General features: G+C 51.6%; 1 protein-coding gene across 1 annotated transcript in view; it reads right to left on the bottom strand.

Moving 5' to 3' along the window:
• LOC145351602 (solute carrier family 15 member 4-like) overlaps positions 1 to 17,643 on the bottom strand; it is a 47,272-nt gene that overhangs the window by 19,001 nt on the left and 10,628 nt on the right. The window contains exons 2-4 of the mRNA XM_080201186.1: positions 14,454 to 15,202; positions 6,467 to 6,750; positions 3,130 to 3,274 (exon numbers count right to left, since the gene is read on the bottom strand). Of these exons, the coding sequence (XP_080057312.1) occupies positions 3,130 to 3,274; positions 6,467 to 6,750; positions 14,454 to 15,023 (999 nt within the window). The 5' untranslated portion in view covers positions 15,024 to 15,202. The remainder of the gene's footprint in view (positions 1 to 3,129; positions 3,275 to 6,466; positions 6,751 to 14,453; positions 15,203 to 17,643) is intronic.

Raw genomic sequence — 17,643 nt, 5'->3', positions numbered from 1 at the left:
AATAAATACCACTAGGCCATCGCCTCCCCATAAACGCTGGAGAAAGTTACATTAATAGGGAGGATTATAGGGGCTGGAGGAAGCTATAGAGATAGGGAGGGGTGTCAGGGCTGGATGAGGTTGTGGAGATAGGGAGGGTTGTAGGAACTAGAAGAGGTTACAGAGATAGGGAGGGTTGTAGGGACTGGAGAAAGTTACAGAGATAGGGAGGGTTGTAGGGACTGGAGGAGGTTACAGAGATAGGGAGGGTTGTAGGGACTGGAGAAAGTTACAGAGATAGGGAGGGTTGTAGGGACTGGAGGAGGTTACAGAGATAGGGAGGGTTGTAGGGCTGGAGGAGGTTACAGAGGTAGGGAGGGAATTATATCAGGGAGTCAGTCTCGGTCAGTAAGTGGTGTGGGACAGAACAGAGCTGTTGCTGATTTCTGGGTGGTGTAGGGAGGAGGAAGCGAGGGTCACAGGGAGTGTAGCGTGAGAATAGCACGGGATTGATGAAGGATTCCTGTGGTGTTTGAGCTCACTCAGGGACAGAGCCTATTTCACATGTTTCACAGAGAGCCTGGCACAGGTAATCTGTACGGGCTGAGCAAAGACAGGCTACACAACATTGCAACATCAAACTTTACAAACCCGTGTAACTGTGGTGTTTGATGGGGACAGTGTAGAGGGAGCTTTACTCTGTACCTAACCCCGTGCTGTACCTGTCCTGGGGGTGTTTGATGGGGACAGTGTAGAGGGAGCTTTACTCTGTATCTAACCCCGTGCTGTACCTGTCCTGGGAGTGTTTGATGGGGGGACAGTGTAGAGGGAGTTTTACTCTGTATCTAACCCCGTGCTGTACCTGTCCTGGGAGTGTTTGATGGGGACAGTGTAGAGGGTGCTTTACTCTGTATCTAACCCCGTGCTGTACCTATCCTGGGAGTGTTTGATGGGGACAATGCGGAGGGAGTTTTACTCTGTATCTAACCCCCTGCTGTACCTGTCCTGGGAGTGTTTGATGGGGACAGTGTAGAGGGAGTTTTACTCTGTATCTAACCCCGTGCTGTACCTGTCCTGGGAGTGTTTGATGGGGGGGACAGTGTAGAGGGAGCTTTACTCTGTATCTAACCCCGTGCTGTACCTGTCCTGGGAGTGTTTGATGGGGACAGTGTAGAGGGAGTTTTACTCTGTATCTAACCCCGTGCTGTACCTATCCTGGGAGTGTTTGATGGGGACAATGCGGAGGGAGTTTTACTCTGTATCTAACCCCGTGCTGTACCTATCCTGGGAGTGTTTGATGGGGACAATGCGGAGGGAGCTTTACTCTGTATCTAACCCCGTGCTGTACCTATCCTGGGAGTGTTTGATGGGGACAATGCGGAGGGAGCTTTACTCTGTATCTAACCCCGTGCTGTACCTATCCTGGGAGTGTTTGATGGGGACAATGCGGAGGGAGTTTTACTCTGTATCTAACCCCGTGCTGTACCTATCCTGGGAGTGTTTGATGGGGACAATGCAGAGGGAGTTTTACTCTGTATCTAACCCCGTGCTGTACCTGTCCTGGGAGTGTTTGATGGGGACAGTGTAGAGGGAGCTTTACTCTGTATCTAACCCCGTGCTGTACCTGTCCTGGGAGTGTTTGATGGGGACAGTGTAGAGGGAGCTTTGTATCTAACCCCGTGCTGTACCTGTCCTGGGAGTGTTTGATGGGGACAATGCGGAGGGAGTTTTACTCTGTATCCAATCGACAACCTACTGGCGATTTCCAGAAGCTTCTTCAGCCATATTCCTTTACTTTTCAGTGGTGTATGAAGGCTTTTCTCATAGTTCACGCAAAAACAGTGTTGCTTTGAAACAGTCTATTCAGCCCATCTGCTCTGTTCTGGTGTTCCTGCCCCACGTGAGCCTCCTCCCAGCTCCACCCTGCATCTGTGCCATTAACATCTCCTCCTACTCCTTCTGTCTCTCTCTTAGCCCTGCTTCCCCTTAGACACAGTGACATGATTTAGTACAAGCACTCTCTGTAGGAGTGGGTTCCACATTTTCACTGCTCAGTGGGCAGTGATTTTGTTTTCTGAATTCCCCGAATGGATTCATTTCTGATGGTTCTGTGTTGCTGCAGGCTGTACCCAGAAGGATAACAACACAGTTAAGCAGGGAGTTCGGAATACTGGTCTGAACTATTTAGTTCCCGGATGGAGAGTCCTATTAAAACCCTTTCATCACAGAGCAGGAGGAGGCCATTCAGTCCATCAAGCCTGCACCGCCAACAGTCCCACCCAGGCTCTATGAACTATGAGGAGAGGCTGAATAAACTAGGCTTGTACTCGTTAGAGTTTAGAAGAATGAGGGGAGATCTCATTGAGACATATAAGATGATAAATGGGATGGATAGGATAGAGGTGGAGAGGCTCTTCCCGCTCAGAAAGGACAGTAGGACTAGAGGGCACAGCCTCAAGATAAAGGGGGGGGCGGTTTAGAACGGAGTTGAGGAGGAACTTCTTCACTCAAAGGGTGGTGAATCTCTGGAATTCTCTGCCCGTTGAGGTGGTGGAGGCTGCCTCGCTAAATATATTTAAGACGCGGGTTGATGGGTTTTTGATAAGCGAGGGGATTAAGGGTTGTGGGGAGAGGGCGGGAATGTGGAACTGAGCCACGACAGATCAGCCATGATCTTATTGAATGGCGGGGCAGGCTCGAAGGGCTAGATGGCCTACTCCTGCTCCTATTTCTTATGTTCTCTACCCCTGTAACCCCACACATTTACCCTGCTAATCCACCTGACACTAAGGGGCCATTTAGCATGGCCAATCCACCTCATTTGCATGTGTTTGCAGTGTGGGAGGAAACCGAAGCGCCCGGAGGAAAACCGCAATTGAACCCCGGTCCCTGGCTCTGAGGCAGCAGTGCGAATCACTGTGCCACCATTCATGACCCGAACAATCTATTTGATCAGCCATCCCCATTTTAAATGTAGCACCCCCCACCCCAGCCCCCACAACCTCCAGGCCCCACACCCCCCAGCCACTCCTGCCCACCCCCCACCCCCGAATCCCCAGCCCACCACCCCCCCAACCCCCTCCAGTCCACCCTCCATCTCCGCTTGTTGGGCCTTTCCCAGTGGTTGTGAGTGGGCCTGTGAGCTCTGACCTGGAAGTAGACCATCCAGTAGGGGATCAGCGTCAGGAAGACTGGGAGGACTCTCTTGAGGACTTTCATGTTCTCCCGCGTAGCATCCAGGGGCCGCATGCCACTGCTGAACAGGGTCTCCTCGGAAAGGTCGCTGTAGGGGGATCTGTTCTCAAGGAGGCAGAGACAAATTAGAAAGCAGGACAGGCCATTCCTCATGGCAGCTCAAGAGTATTTGGTTTCAGGGAAGTGTCCCTCCCCCTCCAAGGGTGGGGAAACCAAGATGGAGTCGGGTCAGAGATCAAGCTGTGACCTAATTGTAAAGACTTAAGTTGCTGATTGGTTTTCTCCTGTTTCTGAGTAAAGAGCTCCCACCTCCTCCTCTTCCTGTCTGACAGATATGAGAGGCTGAATGGCCTCCTCCTTTCCCTGTGTAACAGGCTGGAGAAGGGGCTGAATGGCCTCCTCCTGTTCCTGTGTAACAGGCTGGAGAAGGGGCTGAATGGCCTCCTCCTGTCCCTGTGTAACAGGCTGGAGAAGGGGCTGAATGGCCTGTTCCTGTTCCTGTGTAACAGGCTGGAGAAGGGGCTGAATGGCCTCCTGCTGTCCCTGTGTAACAGGCTGGAGAAGGGGCTGAATGGCCTCCTCCTGTTCCTGTGTAACAGGCTGGAGAAGGGGCTGAATGGCCTCCTCCTTTCCCTGTGTAACAGGCTGGAGAAGGGGCTGAATGGCCTCCTCCTGTTCCTGTGTAACAGGCTGGAGAAGGGGCTGAATGGCCTGTTCCTGTGTAACAGGCTGGAGAAGGGGCTGAATGGCCTCCTGCTGTTCCTGTGTAACAGGCTGGCGAAGGGGCTGAATGGCCTCCTGCTGTTCCTGTGTAACAGGCTGGAGAAGGGGCTGAATGGCCTCCTGCATCGATTTCTGATTGAAACACTCTCAGTGACTGAGCCTCAACAGCCCGACAGAGATCAGGAATTCCAAAGGTTCACTCTGAACTGGTTTTGAGTACTTCCACAGGAGCTTCCATGGACCAAGCTGGGAACTCAGGAGTTTGGAGCTGGAGGAGGCCATTCAGCCCTTTGAGTCTGTTCCAAAGTTCAGATCATGCCAGATCCTGTCATGATCTCAACTCCTGTCTTCTGCCCCCTCCCCAACTCGCCTCTCAAGCTTTGTTCTTAATGTCAAACTCAATCTGACCCGCCACGCCACCCCACCTCCCTTCACCCACTTAGGCTACCAACTCCACGAGAGAGATAAATGATAAAACTTGCTCCTCCTCATTACCTCTAACCTCTTATTCTTCACGTGACCCCCTGGTTCTAATCTCTCCTGCAAGAGGAAACAGGACCATACAAAAGTTACAGCAGACGTGGTGGGCCAAATTGCCTCCTTCTGCAATGGAGGGATTTTATGATTCTACCTTGTCAAGACCATTCAGGGTCTTATAGATACCAATCAATCCTCCTCGCTCTCTCCTAAACCCCAGTGTAAACAAGCCCAGTCCAAAGCGGTTAAGCTCACATTTCATACATTAAATGTGTGATTATATTCCATCTATTGATTATTTTCCTCACTCGTACACCCTCTCTATACGCTGTTGTTACCCTCCATCTCCTCTTGACAACTCACTTTCCTCCCTTTAACTTTATAAGACCCTTGTCAGGCCTCATTTGGAGTACTGTGCGCAGTTCTGGTCGCCTCACTATAGGAAAGACGTAGAAGCTATTGAAAGGGTACAGAGGAGATTTACAAGGATGTTGCCTGGACTGGGAGGCATGCCTTATGAAGTTAGGTTGAGGGAACTGGGTCTCTTTTCCCTGGAGAGACGTAGGTTGAGAGGCGACCTGATAGAGGTTTATAAAATGTTGAGAGGAATAGATAGGGTGGATTCTCAAAGGCTATTTCCCCGGGTTGAAATGGTCGCTACGAGAGGACACAGGTTTAAGGTGCGGGGAGGAAAGTACAGAAGTGATGTTAGGGGTAAGTTTTTCACTCAGAGGGTGGTGAGTGAATGGAATCGGCTGCCTTCAGTGGTGGTGGAGGCGAACTCGCTGGGTTCTTTTAAAAGAATTCTGGATGAGTATATGGGGTTTTATGGGATTGGGGGTTATAGATAGGAGTTGATGTGATCGGCGCAACTCGTGGGCCGAAGGGCCTGTTTGTGCTGTAGTGTTCTATGTTCTTTCTTGTATCATTATCAAATTTAGTGACTACACATCCAGTTACTTCGTCAAAGTCATTAATATACACTGCAGCTAACTGAGGTCCCCAGCACTGATCCCAAATCAACACAGCCTACTGGGCCAAAGGGAACTGTCACACGGTCAGTGCTGAGGGAGTGCCGCACTGTCAGTGGGTCAGTGCTGAGGGAGTGCCGCACTGTCAGTGGGTCAGTGCTGAGGGAGTGCCGCACTGTCAGTGGGTCAGTGCTGAGGGAGTGCCGCACTGTCAGTGGGTCAGTGCTGAGGGAGTGCCGCACTGTCAGTGGGTCAGTGCTGAGGGAGTGCCGCACTGTCAGTGGGTCAGTGCTGAGGGAGTGCCGCACTGTCAGTGGGTCAGTGCTGAGGGAGTGCCGCACTGTCAGTGGGTCAGTGCTGAGGGAGTGCCGCACTGTCAGTGGGTCAGTGCTGAGGGAGTGCCGCACTGTCAGTGGGTCAGTGCTGAGGGAGTGCCGCACTGTCAGTGGGTCAGTGCTGAGGGAGTGCCGCACTGTCAGTGGGTCAGTGCTGAGGGAGTGCCGCACTGTCAGTGGGTCAGTGCTGAGGGAGTGCCGCACTGTCAGTGGGTCAGTGCTGAGGGAGTGCCGCACTGTCAGACGGTCAGTGCTGAGGGACTGCCGCACTGTCAGACGGTCAGTGCTGAGGGACTGCCGCACTGTCAGTGGGTCAGTGCTGAGGGAGTGCGGCACTGTCAGTGGGTCAGTGCTGAGGGAATGCCGCACTGTCAGAGGGTCAGTGCTGAGGGAGTGCCGCACTGTCAGAGGGTCAGTGCTGAGGGAGTGATGCACTGTCAGAGGGTCAGTGCTGAGGGAGCGCCGCACTGTCAGAGGGTCAGTGCTGAGGGAGTGCCGCACTGTCAGAGGGTCAGTGCTGAGGGAGTGCCGCACTGTCAGAGGGTCAGTGCTGAGGGAGTGCCGCACTGTCAGAGGGTCAGTGCTGAGGGAGTGCCGCACTGTCAGAGGGTCAGTGCTGAGGGAGTGCCGCACTGTCAGAGGGTCAGTGCTGAGGGAGTGCTGCACTGTCAGAGGGTCAGTGCTGAGGGAGTGCCGCACTGTCAGAGGGTCAGTGCTGAGAGAGTGCCCTGTCAGAGTCACTGTGCCAGTCGAGCTGTCCCCCTCATACCCCCAGTGTCACCTCACCTGGTTGAGCCAGCTGCCCGCGGGCAGCAGGAACGGAAGAGGAGACGGGCCATGCCTGTGAAGGCACTGCCATCCGGGGGCTTGGTGATGAAGATTGGGCCAGCGAGCAGGAAGACCAGCAGTCCCAGCACCAGGCAGATGACGGGAATGACGTATCCGATGAAGAAATCTATGTTCTGTTGGATATAAGAAACCAGGAGGAGGGACAGAATGGCACCAATGTTTATCGACCAATAGAACCAGTTGAAGAATTTCCTGACGGCTTCAGGTCCTCTGTCCGTCACCTGAGGAGACAGAGAGCAAGAGAGATACGTTCATATAGCGCCTTGCACTGCGAGTGAAATTCAGCATCTCTTCTACAATTCTCACCATCTATCCAGATGCAGCATAGAAAGCATCCTTTCTGGTTGTATCATCGTTTCTCAGTGTCCAGATCGCCAACAGCCTGTCCTGGTCCCTCCGTGTCAACACTTTAGTTAAGAAAACCCACCAATGCCTCTACTTTCTCCAAAGACTAAGGAAATTCCAGCTCAAAGGAAGCCTAATATCCACTTTAGGCCCTGCACGGTGGCACAGTGGTTAGCACTGCTGCCTCACACCCCAGAGACCCAGGGTTCAATCCTGGCTTGGGTCACTGTCTGTGCAGAGTCTGCATGTTCTCCCCATGTCTGCGTGGGTTTCCTTCAGGTGCTCCGGTTTCCTCCCACAGTCCGAAAGACGCGCTGGTTAGGTGCGTTGGCCATGCTAAATTCTCCCTTAGTGTACCTGAGCAGGTGCCGGAGTGTGGCGACTAGGGGATTTTCACAGTAATTTCATTGCAGGGTCAATGTAAGCCTGCTTGTGACACTAATAAATAAACTTCAAACTTAAAATTTGGCATGTCCACCACAACTCTCAGCAACTTTTACAGATGGTCCATAAAAAGCAATCTTTCTAGTTGTATCGCAGCTTGGTATGGCTCCTCCTCTGCCCAAGACCACAAGAAACTACAAAAGGTTGTGAATGTAGCCCAATCCATCACACAAACCAGTCTCCCATCCATTGACTCTGTCTATACTTCCTGCTGCCTCGGGAGAATAGCCGGCACAATTATGGAAGCCACGCAACCCGGACATTCTCTCTTCCACCTTCTTCCCTCGGGATAAAGATATAAAAGTCTGAGGTCACGTACCGACCGACTCAAGAACAGGTTCTTCCCTACTGCTGTCAGACTTTTGAATGGTTCTTCAAACTCTAAGCAGGGCCAGTCTCAGCCCTGTTTGTAAGCTACAACTAAAACTAACCTTCCAATTCAAAGAGCAGGATTTAAGTAATTGCTAAATTAAGAAATGCCAGTGTTATAGTTCAGGTTAGAAACTCCAAACTGTTTCATGAGGCTGCCTGAACAACACATTTTGCATCTTGAATTTGGTTAGGATAAGCATGAGATGTTTCAAATCAGGTATGATTCAAAAGACCCACTAGGGAGCTTTTATCCTGGAACCAGAGGGGGTAGTGGAAGTGTATACCTTAGTGACTTTTAAGGGCCATTTTAACAAATACCTGAATAGGCTGGGAATCGAGGGATATGGTCCCTGGAAGGGTAGGGGGTTTTAGTTCAGTTGGGAGCATGGTTACTGCAGGCTTGGAGGAGCTGTTCTTGTGCTGTAATTTTCTTTGTTCTTTATACAAAGTTTATTTAACAATATAGTTAACATGTAGAGTAAGTAAATTATTATAGAAAATTATTAATTTTATCAATTACAAACAAGAAAGAAAACAGCCACTATCATGTATAACTTGTCACCAATTTATCAGATGTTCCAATCAAAATCCTTCAACCAGATTTATCACAAGTTAAAGATCACATGATTCTGAATCCAGTTCCTTGGGCTGAATGCTGATTTCAAATGATCTTGAAAACTCAGAGCAGCTCTCCAAAACACTGCAGGATGGCAAACGAGATGTGCTTTCAGCTAACTGGTAAAACTCACAAAACAGAAGTAGAGAGACGTCTTTCAGCTGAGCTCTCACAGCGCAGCCAAAACAAAATTAAACACTGAAAACTTCGCTCACCTGACTTTTCTCTCCTCCCACAATGACATCACCCAACACTGTGAACATGATTTAAAAACCTCTTAGAGATACATCACACTAGACTACAGATAGAAATTATCCCTTAGCTTAACCCTTCAATTTCCACATGCACGAAACTCCAACAGTCACACTCCTAAGGCAGCACTCCAGTGCAGACTGTTCATCTCTTTGTACAGTAATCCAACTCTATTTTTTGAAGTGGTGACAAAGATAATTGATGAGGGAAGGGCTGTAGATGTAGCTTACATGGACTTTAGTGAGGCATTTGACAAGGTCCCACATGGTAGACTGGTACAAAATTACATGGGATTTGGGGTGGGCTGGCTGGATGGATACAGAACTGGCTTGGTCATAGAAAGAAGTCTGACAACACCAGGTTTAAGTCCAACCGATTTATTTGATAGTAAATTCACAAGTTTTTGAGGTTAACCTCTTTGTCAGGTGAATGGAGAGTTCTGGCCTCAGACAGAGCATATAAAGCACAGACAATTTATATGCTCTGTCTGAGGCCAGAACTCTCCATTCACTTGACAAAGAGTTTAACCTTAAAAGCTTGTGAGTTTATTATCAAATCAATCGGTCGGACTTAAACCTGGTGTTGTTAGACTTCTTACTGTGTTTACCCCAGTTCAACGCTGGCATTTCCACATCTTGGTCATAGAAGACAGAGAGTAGCAGTGGAAGGGTATTTTTCAGAATAGAGATCTGTAGCTAGTGGTGTTCCGCAGGGATCTGTGCTGGGACCTCTGTTGCTTGTAGTTTATATAAATGATCTGGAAGAACATGTGGGTGGTCTGATTAATAAGTTGCGGATGACAGGAAGATTGTTGGAGTTGTGGATAGTGCCAGTGATATAGATAGATTGGAGACTTGGGCACAAAAATGTCAGATGGAGTTTAATCCGACCAAATGCAAGGTGATGCAATTGGGAGGATTAAATTTAGGTGTGAATTATACTGTAAATGAGAGAACCCTTTGGAACATTAACATAGAGAGGCGTGCAGGTCCACAGCTCTGCAATGTGGAAGCACAGGTGGCCAAGGTGATTAAGATGGCATATGGCATGCTTGTCTTCATTGGCCGGGCACTGAGTACAAGAGTTGGGAAATCATGTTGCAGCCATATTTGGAGTACTACATGCAGTTCTGGTCACCAGACTCCCAGAAGGGCGTGGAAGCTTTGGAGAGCGTGCAAAGAAGGTTCACCAGGATGTTGCCTGGTCTCGAAGGTGTTGACTATGAGAAAAGGTTGAATAAACCAGGATTGTTTTCACTGGAAAGATGGAGGCTGAGGGGAGGCCTGATAGAGCTCAACAAAATTATGAGACACATACACAGGGCTGATAGTCAGAGGCTTTTTCCAGGTGAGAGTGTGAATTACAAAGTGGCAGTTTCAAGGTAAAAGGGGGTAAGTTTAAGGGAGATGTGCAGGGGATGTTTTTCACAGTGGGTGCCTGGAATGTGCTGACAGGGGAGGTGGTGAAAGCAGACACAACAGGAACATTTAAGAGGCATCTGGATGGGTACATGAATAGGGAGGGAATAGATGGCTACAGTCCGAGTAAGGACAGAAGGCTTTTTTTAGTTTAGTTAGAGCATTAAGATTGGCATAGGCTTGGAGGGCTGTGCCTATATAAAGCATACCATTCATAGAGTACATGGGGGAGATGGAAAGGAGAGGGTGCAAAATGTACTGTTACAGTCATAGCCAGGGTGTAGAGAAAGATCAACTTAATATAAAAGATAAAAGCAAAGATAAAATCTCTGATGAAAAGTCATCTAGACTCGAAATGTTGGCTCTATTCTCCCTCCTCAAATGCTGTCAGACCTGCTGAGATTTTCCAGCTTTTTATGCTTTTGTTTCAACTTAATGCACGGTAAGTCCATTCAACAGTCCGGCAGCGCAGGGAAGAATATGTTCTTGAGTCGGTTGGTGCGTGACCTCAGCCTTTTGTGTGTTTTTCCTGAGGGAAGAATGTGGAAGAGAGAACGTCTGGGGTGTGTGGGGTCCTCAATTATGCTGGCTGCTTTGCCGTGGCAGCGGGAAGTGTAGACAGAGCCAGTGGATGGTTTGTATGATGGACTGGGTTACATTCACAACCCTTTGTAGTTCCTTGCGGTCTTGGGCAAAGCAGGAGCCATGCCAAACTGTGATACCACCAGAAAAGTTGGTGAGAATCGTAGCTGACATGCCAAATTTCCTTAGTCTTCTGAGAAAGTAGAAGTATTGGTAGGCTTTCTTAACTATAGATAGTGCGAGTAGGGAAGGGGCAGTGCTAGGCCCAACCGTAGGGAATGCAGACAGGAAAGTGGTTGAAGTGTAAGTGGGTGAGCATTTTAGCAATAGTGACCATAACTCTAAGTCTCAAACTCATTATGGAAAGGGATAAAGATAGTCCAGAAATCAAGTATCTGAATTGGAGGAAGACAGATTTCAGTATCATTAGACAGGATCTGGCCATCCTAGACTGGGAGAAGCCACTTGCAGGTAAATCTACATTTGGAAAGTAAGACTCTTTTAAACGTGAAATAGGAAGCTGATGTGTTCGTCTACAAGTGAAGGGCAAGGCTGGCAACTCCAGGGATAAGGGATACTAAGGAGTTGATTAAGAGAAAAAGGAATCTTTTGGTAGGTAAAAAAAAACAGGGGAGGCCCTTCAGCCCTTCAGTGTGGGGGATGCTTAAAAACAAAATTAGGAGGGCAAAGAGGGGCCACAAAATATCACTGGCAGATAAGATTAAGGAAAACTCCAGGCACTTCATAAATACAGTAAGAGTAAGATGATGACAAGGGAAAGAGTGGGCCCATCAGAAACCAAGGGGGCAACCTACATAGTCAGAGGACATGGGCAGGTCTGAAATGAATAATTTTTCATAGAATCCCTACAGTGCAGAAGGAGGCCAATTGGCCCATCGAGCCTGCACCAACTATAATCATACCCAAGCCCTATCCCCATAACCTCATTTATTTACCTGCTAATCCTCTGACACTAAAGGGCAATTTAGCACAGCTAATCCAGCTAATCTGCACATCTTTGGACTGTGTGAGGAAGTTGGAGCACCCAAACGAAATCCACGCAGATACAGGGAGAATGTGCAAACTCCACACAGACAGTGACCCGAGGCTGGAAATCAAACCTGAGTCCCTGGCAGTGTGAGGCAGCAGTGCTAACCACTGTGACACCATGCCAGTTCCAATGGTAAATAGGTTTTAATCAGTGAGGGATTTGAAAGTTATGGAGAGAAGGCAAGAACGTGACAGTGATTCTCCCAGCCCGCTGTGCTGCTGCTTTAGCATCGCAGCGGGGCAGGGCGAATGAAACGGAGACTGTGAAGCGGGCTTATCTCTGGGCGCCACAGTCTCTGCATGTCTCTGGTCACCAGATTTCTGGCATCGTCAGTTCCGTGCCAGGAATCTGCGTGGAGCTGGATAATTTCTTTCAATGCTGATTACCATTTCATTAGCAGGTCCGTGACTGAAGTCTCCGGACCAGCTAGCCTCTTCTGCCTGTGCCAGGAATGGTTCACTCCAGCGGGAATTACTATAGCCCCCCAGTAGCAGGGAGCTGGTAGCCCGACCCTGCTGGAGTGAAGGGGAGGCATGGAGGTCCTCCCCTGCAGAAGGTCAGAGGTAAGTGGGGGAGGAGTGCCCCCTGTGCATTGCCAGCCGGGCCCACCTGACATTGCCCAAGGGACAAAGTGGTAATGCTCAAAGGGCATTACCAAGGGCAGAGCCAACGGGGCGGGCTAGAAGGGTTTTGGCACCTACTGAGGGCTGGGGGGGGTGGGTGGTGAATCCCACCGCCACTCTGCATTTGGTGGTGACAAAGGGAGGGAGGTCACCGATGCAGTGCGGGGCTAGTGCACACACACCAATCTCGGTGCCGACAGTGCTCAGCACTGTACTGTGCTGCCGGTGTCTCCAGTGGGAACAGATCCCGGCCACTGGTTTTTCGCATGATTCGCACTCAGGCACTCTGCAGCACACAGAGCGAGAGATTCATTTTGAAAATCTTGCTGAAAAAACCCACCGTGATTTACTCCAGCTTTTAATCGTAGATTACTGAACCATAGAATCCTACATTGCAGAAGGAGGCCATTCGGCCCATCAAATATGCACCAACAACATTTTCACCCAAACCCTATCCCTGTAACCCCACAAATCCCTCTAATCCCTGGACACTAAGGGCTAATTTAGCACGGTCAATTAACCTAACTCATACATCTTAGGACGGTGAGAGGAAACCAGAGCACGCGGAGACAGTGGCACAGTGACCGGAGGCAGGAACCCGGGTCCCTGGCACTGTGAAGCAGCAGTGCTAACCACCGTGCCGCCTGGTGAATTGTGTGTGTTTTTTTGTGCGTGGTAGATCAGCCATCATCGTAATGAATGGTGGAGCAGGCTTGAAGGGCCGAATGGCCTCCTCCTGCTCCTATTTATTATGACCTTATGATCCTAGTCTCGCCACTTTCAGCGAAGCCCCTTAACTCTCCAGTACCATTCTGATACACACCTGGAGTATAGTGTGCAATTTTGGTGCCCTTATCTGAGGAAGGACGTCCTTGCTATAGAGGGGGTATAGTGAAGGTTTCCCAGGCTGATTCCTGGGAAGGCAGGTCTGTCATATGAGAACAGAATAAATCAATTTGGATTATATTCACTGGAGTTTAGAAGAGTGAAAGGGGATTGCATAGAAACTTATAAAATTCTAACAGGGTTAGACAGGGTAGATTCAGAAAGAATGTTCCTGATGGTGGGAGGAGTCCAGAACTAGGGGTCAGAGTTTGAGGATAAGATCTTTTAGATCTGAGATGAGGAGAAATTTCTTCACCCAGAGGGTGGTGAGTGTGTGGAATTCACTCCCACAGAAAGTAGTTGAGGCCAAAACGTTGTGTGATTTGAAGAAATTAGATATAGCTCTTGGGGCTAAAGGGATCAAAGGATATGGGGGGAAGAGGGGTTATCAGGATATTGAATTTGATGATCAACCATGATCAAAATGAATGGCGGAGCAGGCTCGAAGGGCCGAATGGCCTCCTCCTGCTTCTAGTTTCTATGTTTCCATGATAAATAGCACAGTGGTTAGCACTGCTGCCTCAGAGCGCCAGGAACCCAGGTTTCTATTCCCTCTTGGGTCACTGTGCAGAGTTTGCACGTTCTCCCCGTGTGTGCATGGGTTTCCTCCGGGTGCTCCGGTTTCTTCCCACAGCCCGAAGGACATATTGGTTTATGGCCATGCTAACTTCTCCCTCAGGGTACCCAAACAGGCGCCGGAGTTTGCCGACTAGGGGATTTTCACAGTAACTTCATTGCAGTGTTAATGTAAGTCTTACTTATGACTAATAAATGGATAACCTGTCTGCACTTCCCGCTGCCTCGACAAAGCAGCCAGCGTAATTAAAGATCCCACACACCCTGGACATTCTCTCTTCCACCTTCTTGAAAAAGATACAAAAGTCTGAGGTCACGTACCAACCGACACAAGCACAGCTTTTTCCCTGCTGCTGTCAGACTTCTGAACGGACTTACCTTGCATTAAGTTGATGTTTCTCTGCACCCTAGCTATGACTAACACTACATTCTGCATCGTCTCCTTTCCTTCTCTATGAATGGTATGATTTGCTTGTATTGCATGCAAAAAAACAATACTTTTCACTGAATATTAATACGTGATAATAATAAATCAAATCAAATCAAAAAACAAATAAATAAACTAATTAAATCCTCCTCTCTTAGGGACTACACATCCTGCCTAAAGTCCTGGACTCACGCATGGATTTCCCTTCTGAGGCTGGATGGGGCTTTCAAGTTGGGCCTTCTCTCTTCTCCATGTTTGATCAGATTGACGGTGGATTGGCAGGAGCGGGGAGAGGGAGGGAAGGCAATGGAACAATCTAGAAAGGCCTCTCACCTGATCGGCTCCGAAGGGAGTGATGTTGGACTTGACGCAGCCCACCGCCAGCCCGACCACCACCAGGCCTGTGTAGACGAAACCCCGGCAGTAATCCTGGCCCCTTCCTCCGGGCTCCCCGCCCACTGCGGGCCCCGAGACGTTCCAGCGAGCACCCGGCCCCTCTCCTCCCGCACCGTTGGCAGTCTGGTTGCCGCAGATAAGGGCCCGGGTCCTTGGCTCAGCAGTGAGAGGCAGGAAGAGCATGCCGGCCAGGTACAGGAGGAGGCCGGCTGCGATGGTACGGAAACGGCCCAGGCGGGCGTCGGCCAGCCAGCCCCCGAAGGGTGAGACCAGGTAGGCTGCTCCAGTGAAGACCAGACTGGCGCTGGTGGCGCTGGGACCCTCCCAGCCCAGGACCGAGCCGTTGAGGTAAAGGACCAGGTTGCCCACCACTGCATAGAAGGCCAGACGCTCCAGAACCTCCACTGTCAAAATAGCCCCACATGCCAACCTGCGGCCTGCAAAGGCTGAGCCAGCCTGCTCCACCCGACTCCTCAGGAGGGGCTTTCTCTCCCCGCGGCGATCCATCCACAACTCTCTCACTTTCTCTCCCACTTTCTCTCTATCTCTCTCTCCCCCCTCCAGCTGTCCGTGAGCTCTCCTCTCCGGCCTGTTCCTGACGCATTTCTCTTCTCAATTCTAAACTTCTTTCAGTCATAGCTTCCTCTTTCACACCAGCAATTTGTCTTCAATCTCGTCACATGGACCTGACCACATTTAGGAGGTTTGTTCGTGTGTGAGGCAGAGAGACAGACAGAAAGAGAGAGAGAGAGAGAGAGAGAGACAGAGAGATAGACAGAGAGCTAGAGAGAGAGAGAGAGAGACAGAGAGAGAGAGAGAGACAGAGACAGAGAGATAGACAGAGAGCTAGAGAGAGAGAGAGATAGACAGAGACAGAGAGACAGCGAGACAGCAAGAGAGTCAAAGAGAGAACAGCGAGAGAGACAGCGAGAGAGTCAGAGAGAGAACAGCGAGAGAGACAGCGAGAGAGACAGCGAGAGAGACAGCGAGAGAGACAGCGAGAGAGACAGCGAGAGAGACAGCGAGAGAGACAGCGAGAGAACAGCGAGAGAGACAGCGAGAGAGACAGCGAGAGAGACAGCGAGAGAGACAGCGAGAGAGACAGCGAGAGAGACAGCGAGAGAGACAGAGAGAAAGTCAGAGAGAAAGTCAGAGAGTCACAATCAGGCGGAGGGGGGAGAGGCGGAGGGGGGGAGAGGCGGAGGGGGGAGAGGCGGAGGGGGGGAGAGGCGGAGGGGGGAGAGGCGGAGGGGGGAGAGGCGGAGGGGGGAGAGGCGGAGGGGGGGAGAGGCGGAGGGGGGGAGAGGCGGAGGGGGGGAGAGGCGGAGGGGGGGAGAGGCGGAGGGGGGGAGAGGCGGAGGGGGGGAGAGGCGGAGGGGGGGAGAGGCGGAGGGGGGGAGAGGCGGAGGGGGGGAGAGGCGGAGGGGGGGAAGAGGCGGAGGGGGGAAGAGGCGGAGGGGGGAAGAGGCGGAGGGGGGAAGAGGCGGAGGGGGGAAGAGGCGGAGGGGGGAAGAGGCGGAGGGGGGAAGAGGCGGAGGGGGGAAGAGGCGGAGGGGGGAAGAGGCGGAGGGGAGAGGCGGAGGGGGAGAGGCGGAGGGGGGAGAGGCGGAGGGGGGAGAGGCGGAGGGGGGGAGAGGCGGAGGGGGGGAGAGGCGGAGGGGGAGAGGCGGAGGGGGGAGAGGCGGAGGGGGGGAGAGGCGGAGGGGGGGAGAGGCGGAGGGGGGAGAGGCGGAGGGGGGGGAGAGGCGGAGGGGGGAGAGGCGGAGGGGGGAGGGCGGAGGGGGAGAGGGGCGGAGGGGGGGAGAGGCGGAGGGGGGAGAGGCGGAGGGGGGCAGGGGGAGAGGAAGGACAGAGACAAAGACAGACAGAGATAGAAAGAGACAGAGCGAGAAAGAGAGAGACAGACAGACAAAGAGAGAGAGAGAGAGAGACACACACACACACACACCACACACACACAGATAGAGACTGAAAGAGAGCCAGATCAGGGGGTGGACTTATATTTATTAACACTATCTCGAGAATAATACTGAGATTTTCACTGAGTGTTGATCGAAGGTGGAATGAGGCCATTCATCCGATCTGCTGGCTGCTGGTTTGACATGATGCTCCAGCCCCACCTCCTCCCACCCTGGCCCCTTGGCCTAGTTGCTGGGACGTACCGGGGCGTGGGGGAGAGAAGACGGGGTGGGGGGATTAAAGGGTCAGCACAGGACACGAAGCTTCAAATGGCCTTCCTTGGGCAGCTTATCCTTTCACAATTCATCCCTCTCCCTCAGCTCATTAGCTCAGAAAGGATTGACACTCTCCCCGAGTGTAGGTTCCACAGTCCCCGCCGCCCCTTGGGGGTCAGAATCTCAGGATCAGGGAGTCAGAGTCTCTGGGTCGGGGGACAGGGATCAGAGTCTCAGGTTCAGAGGGGTCAGGGGTCAGAGTCTCAGGGTCAGGGGTCAGAGTCTCAAGGTCAGGGGTTCCAGGGGTCAGGGTCTCTGGGTTGGGGAACAGGGCTCAGGGTCTCAGGGTCAGAGTCTCAGAGTGAGGGGGTCAGGGATTGGACTCAGCATAAGGGGGTCAGGGGTCAGAATTGCAGGGTAAGTGGATCAGGCATTGGACTCTCAGGGTTAAAAGGGTCCGAATCACAGCATAAGGGGACTGGAAGATTCCGGAAGTTTCTTGGAGTGTCCCAGGCCCTGACTTCTCCAATTCGGGTCTCGCTAGCAAGTGGAAATATCTGATGAATCAGGTCAGGGGTCAGAGTCTCAGGACGGGGGCGTCAGGGGTCAGAGTCTCAGGGCGGGGGCGTCAGGGGTCAGAGTCTCAGGGCGGGGGGCGTCAGGGTCAGAGTCTCAGGGCGGGGGCGTCAGGGGTCAGAGTCTCAGGGCGGGGGCGTCAGGGGTCAGAGTCTCAGGGCGGGGGCGTCAGGGGTCAGAGTCTCAGGGCGGGGGCGTCAGGGGTCAGAGTCTCAGGGCGGGGGGCGTCAGGGGTCAGAGTCTCAGGGCGGGGGCGTCAGGGGTCAGAGTCTCAGGGCGGGGGCGTCAGGGGTCAGAGTCTCAGGACGGGGGCGTCAGGGGTCAGAGTCTCAGGACGGCGGGCGTCAGGGGTCAGAGTCTCAGGACGGGGCGTCAGG

This window comes from Carcharhinus amblyrhynchos, chromosome 13 (assembly GCF_965287045.1).
Source record: "Carcharhinus amblyrhynchos chromosome 13, sCarAmb.v2.hapA, whole genome shotgun sequence".
Taxonomy (NCBI): Eukaryota; Metazoa; Chordata; class Chondrichthyes; order Carcharhiniformes; family Carcharhinidae; genus Carcharhinus; species Carcharhinus amblyrhynchos.
Note: the sequence above shows the minus strand (reverse complement) of the source record. Positions and strands in the feature narration are given on the sequence as shown.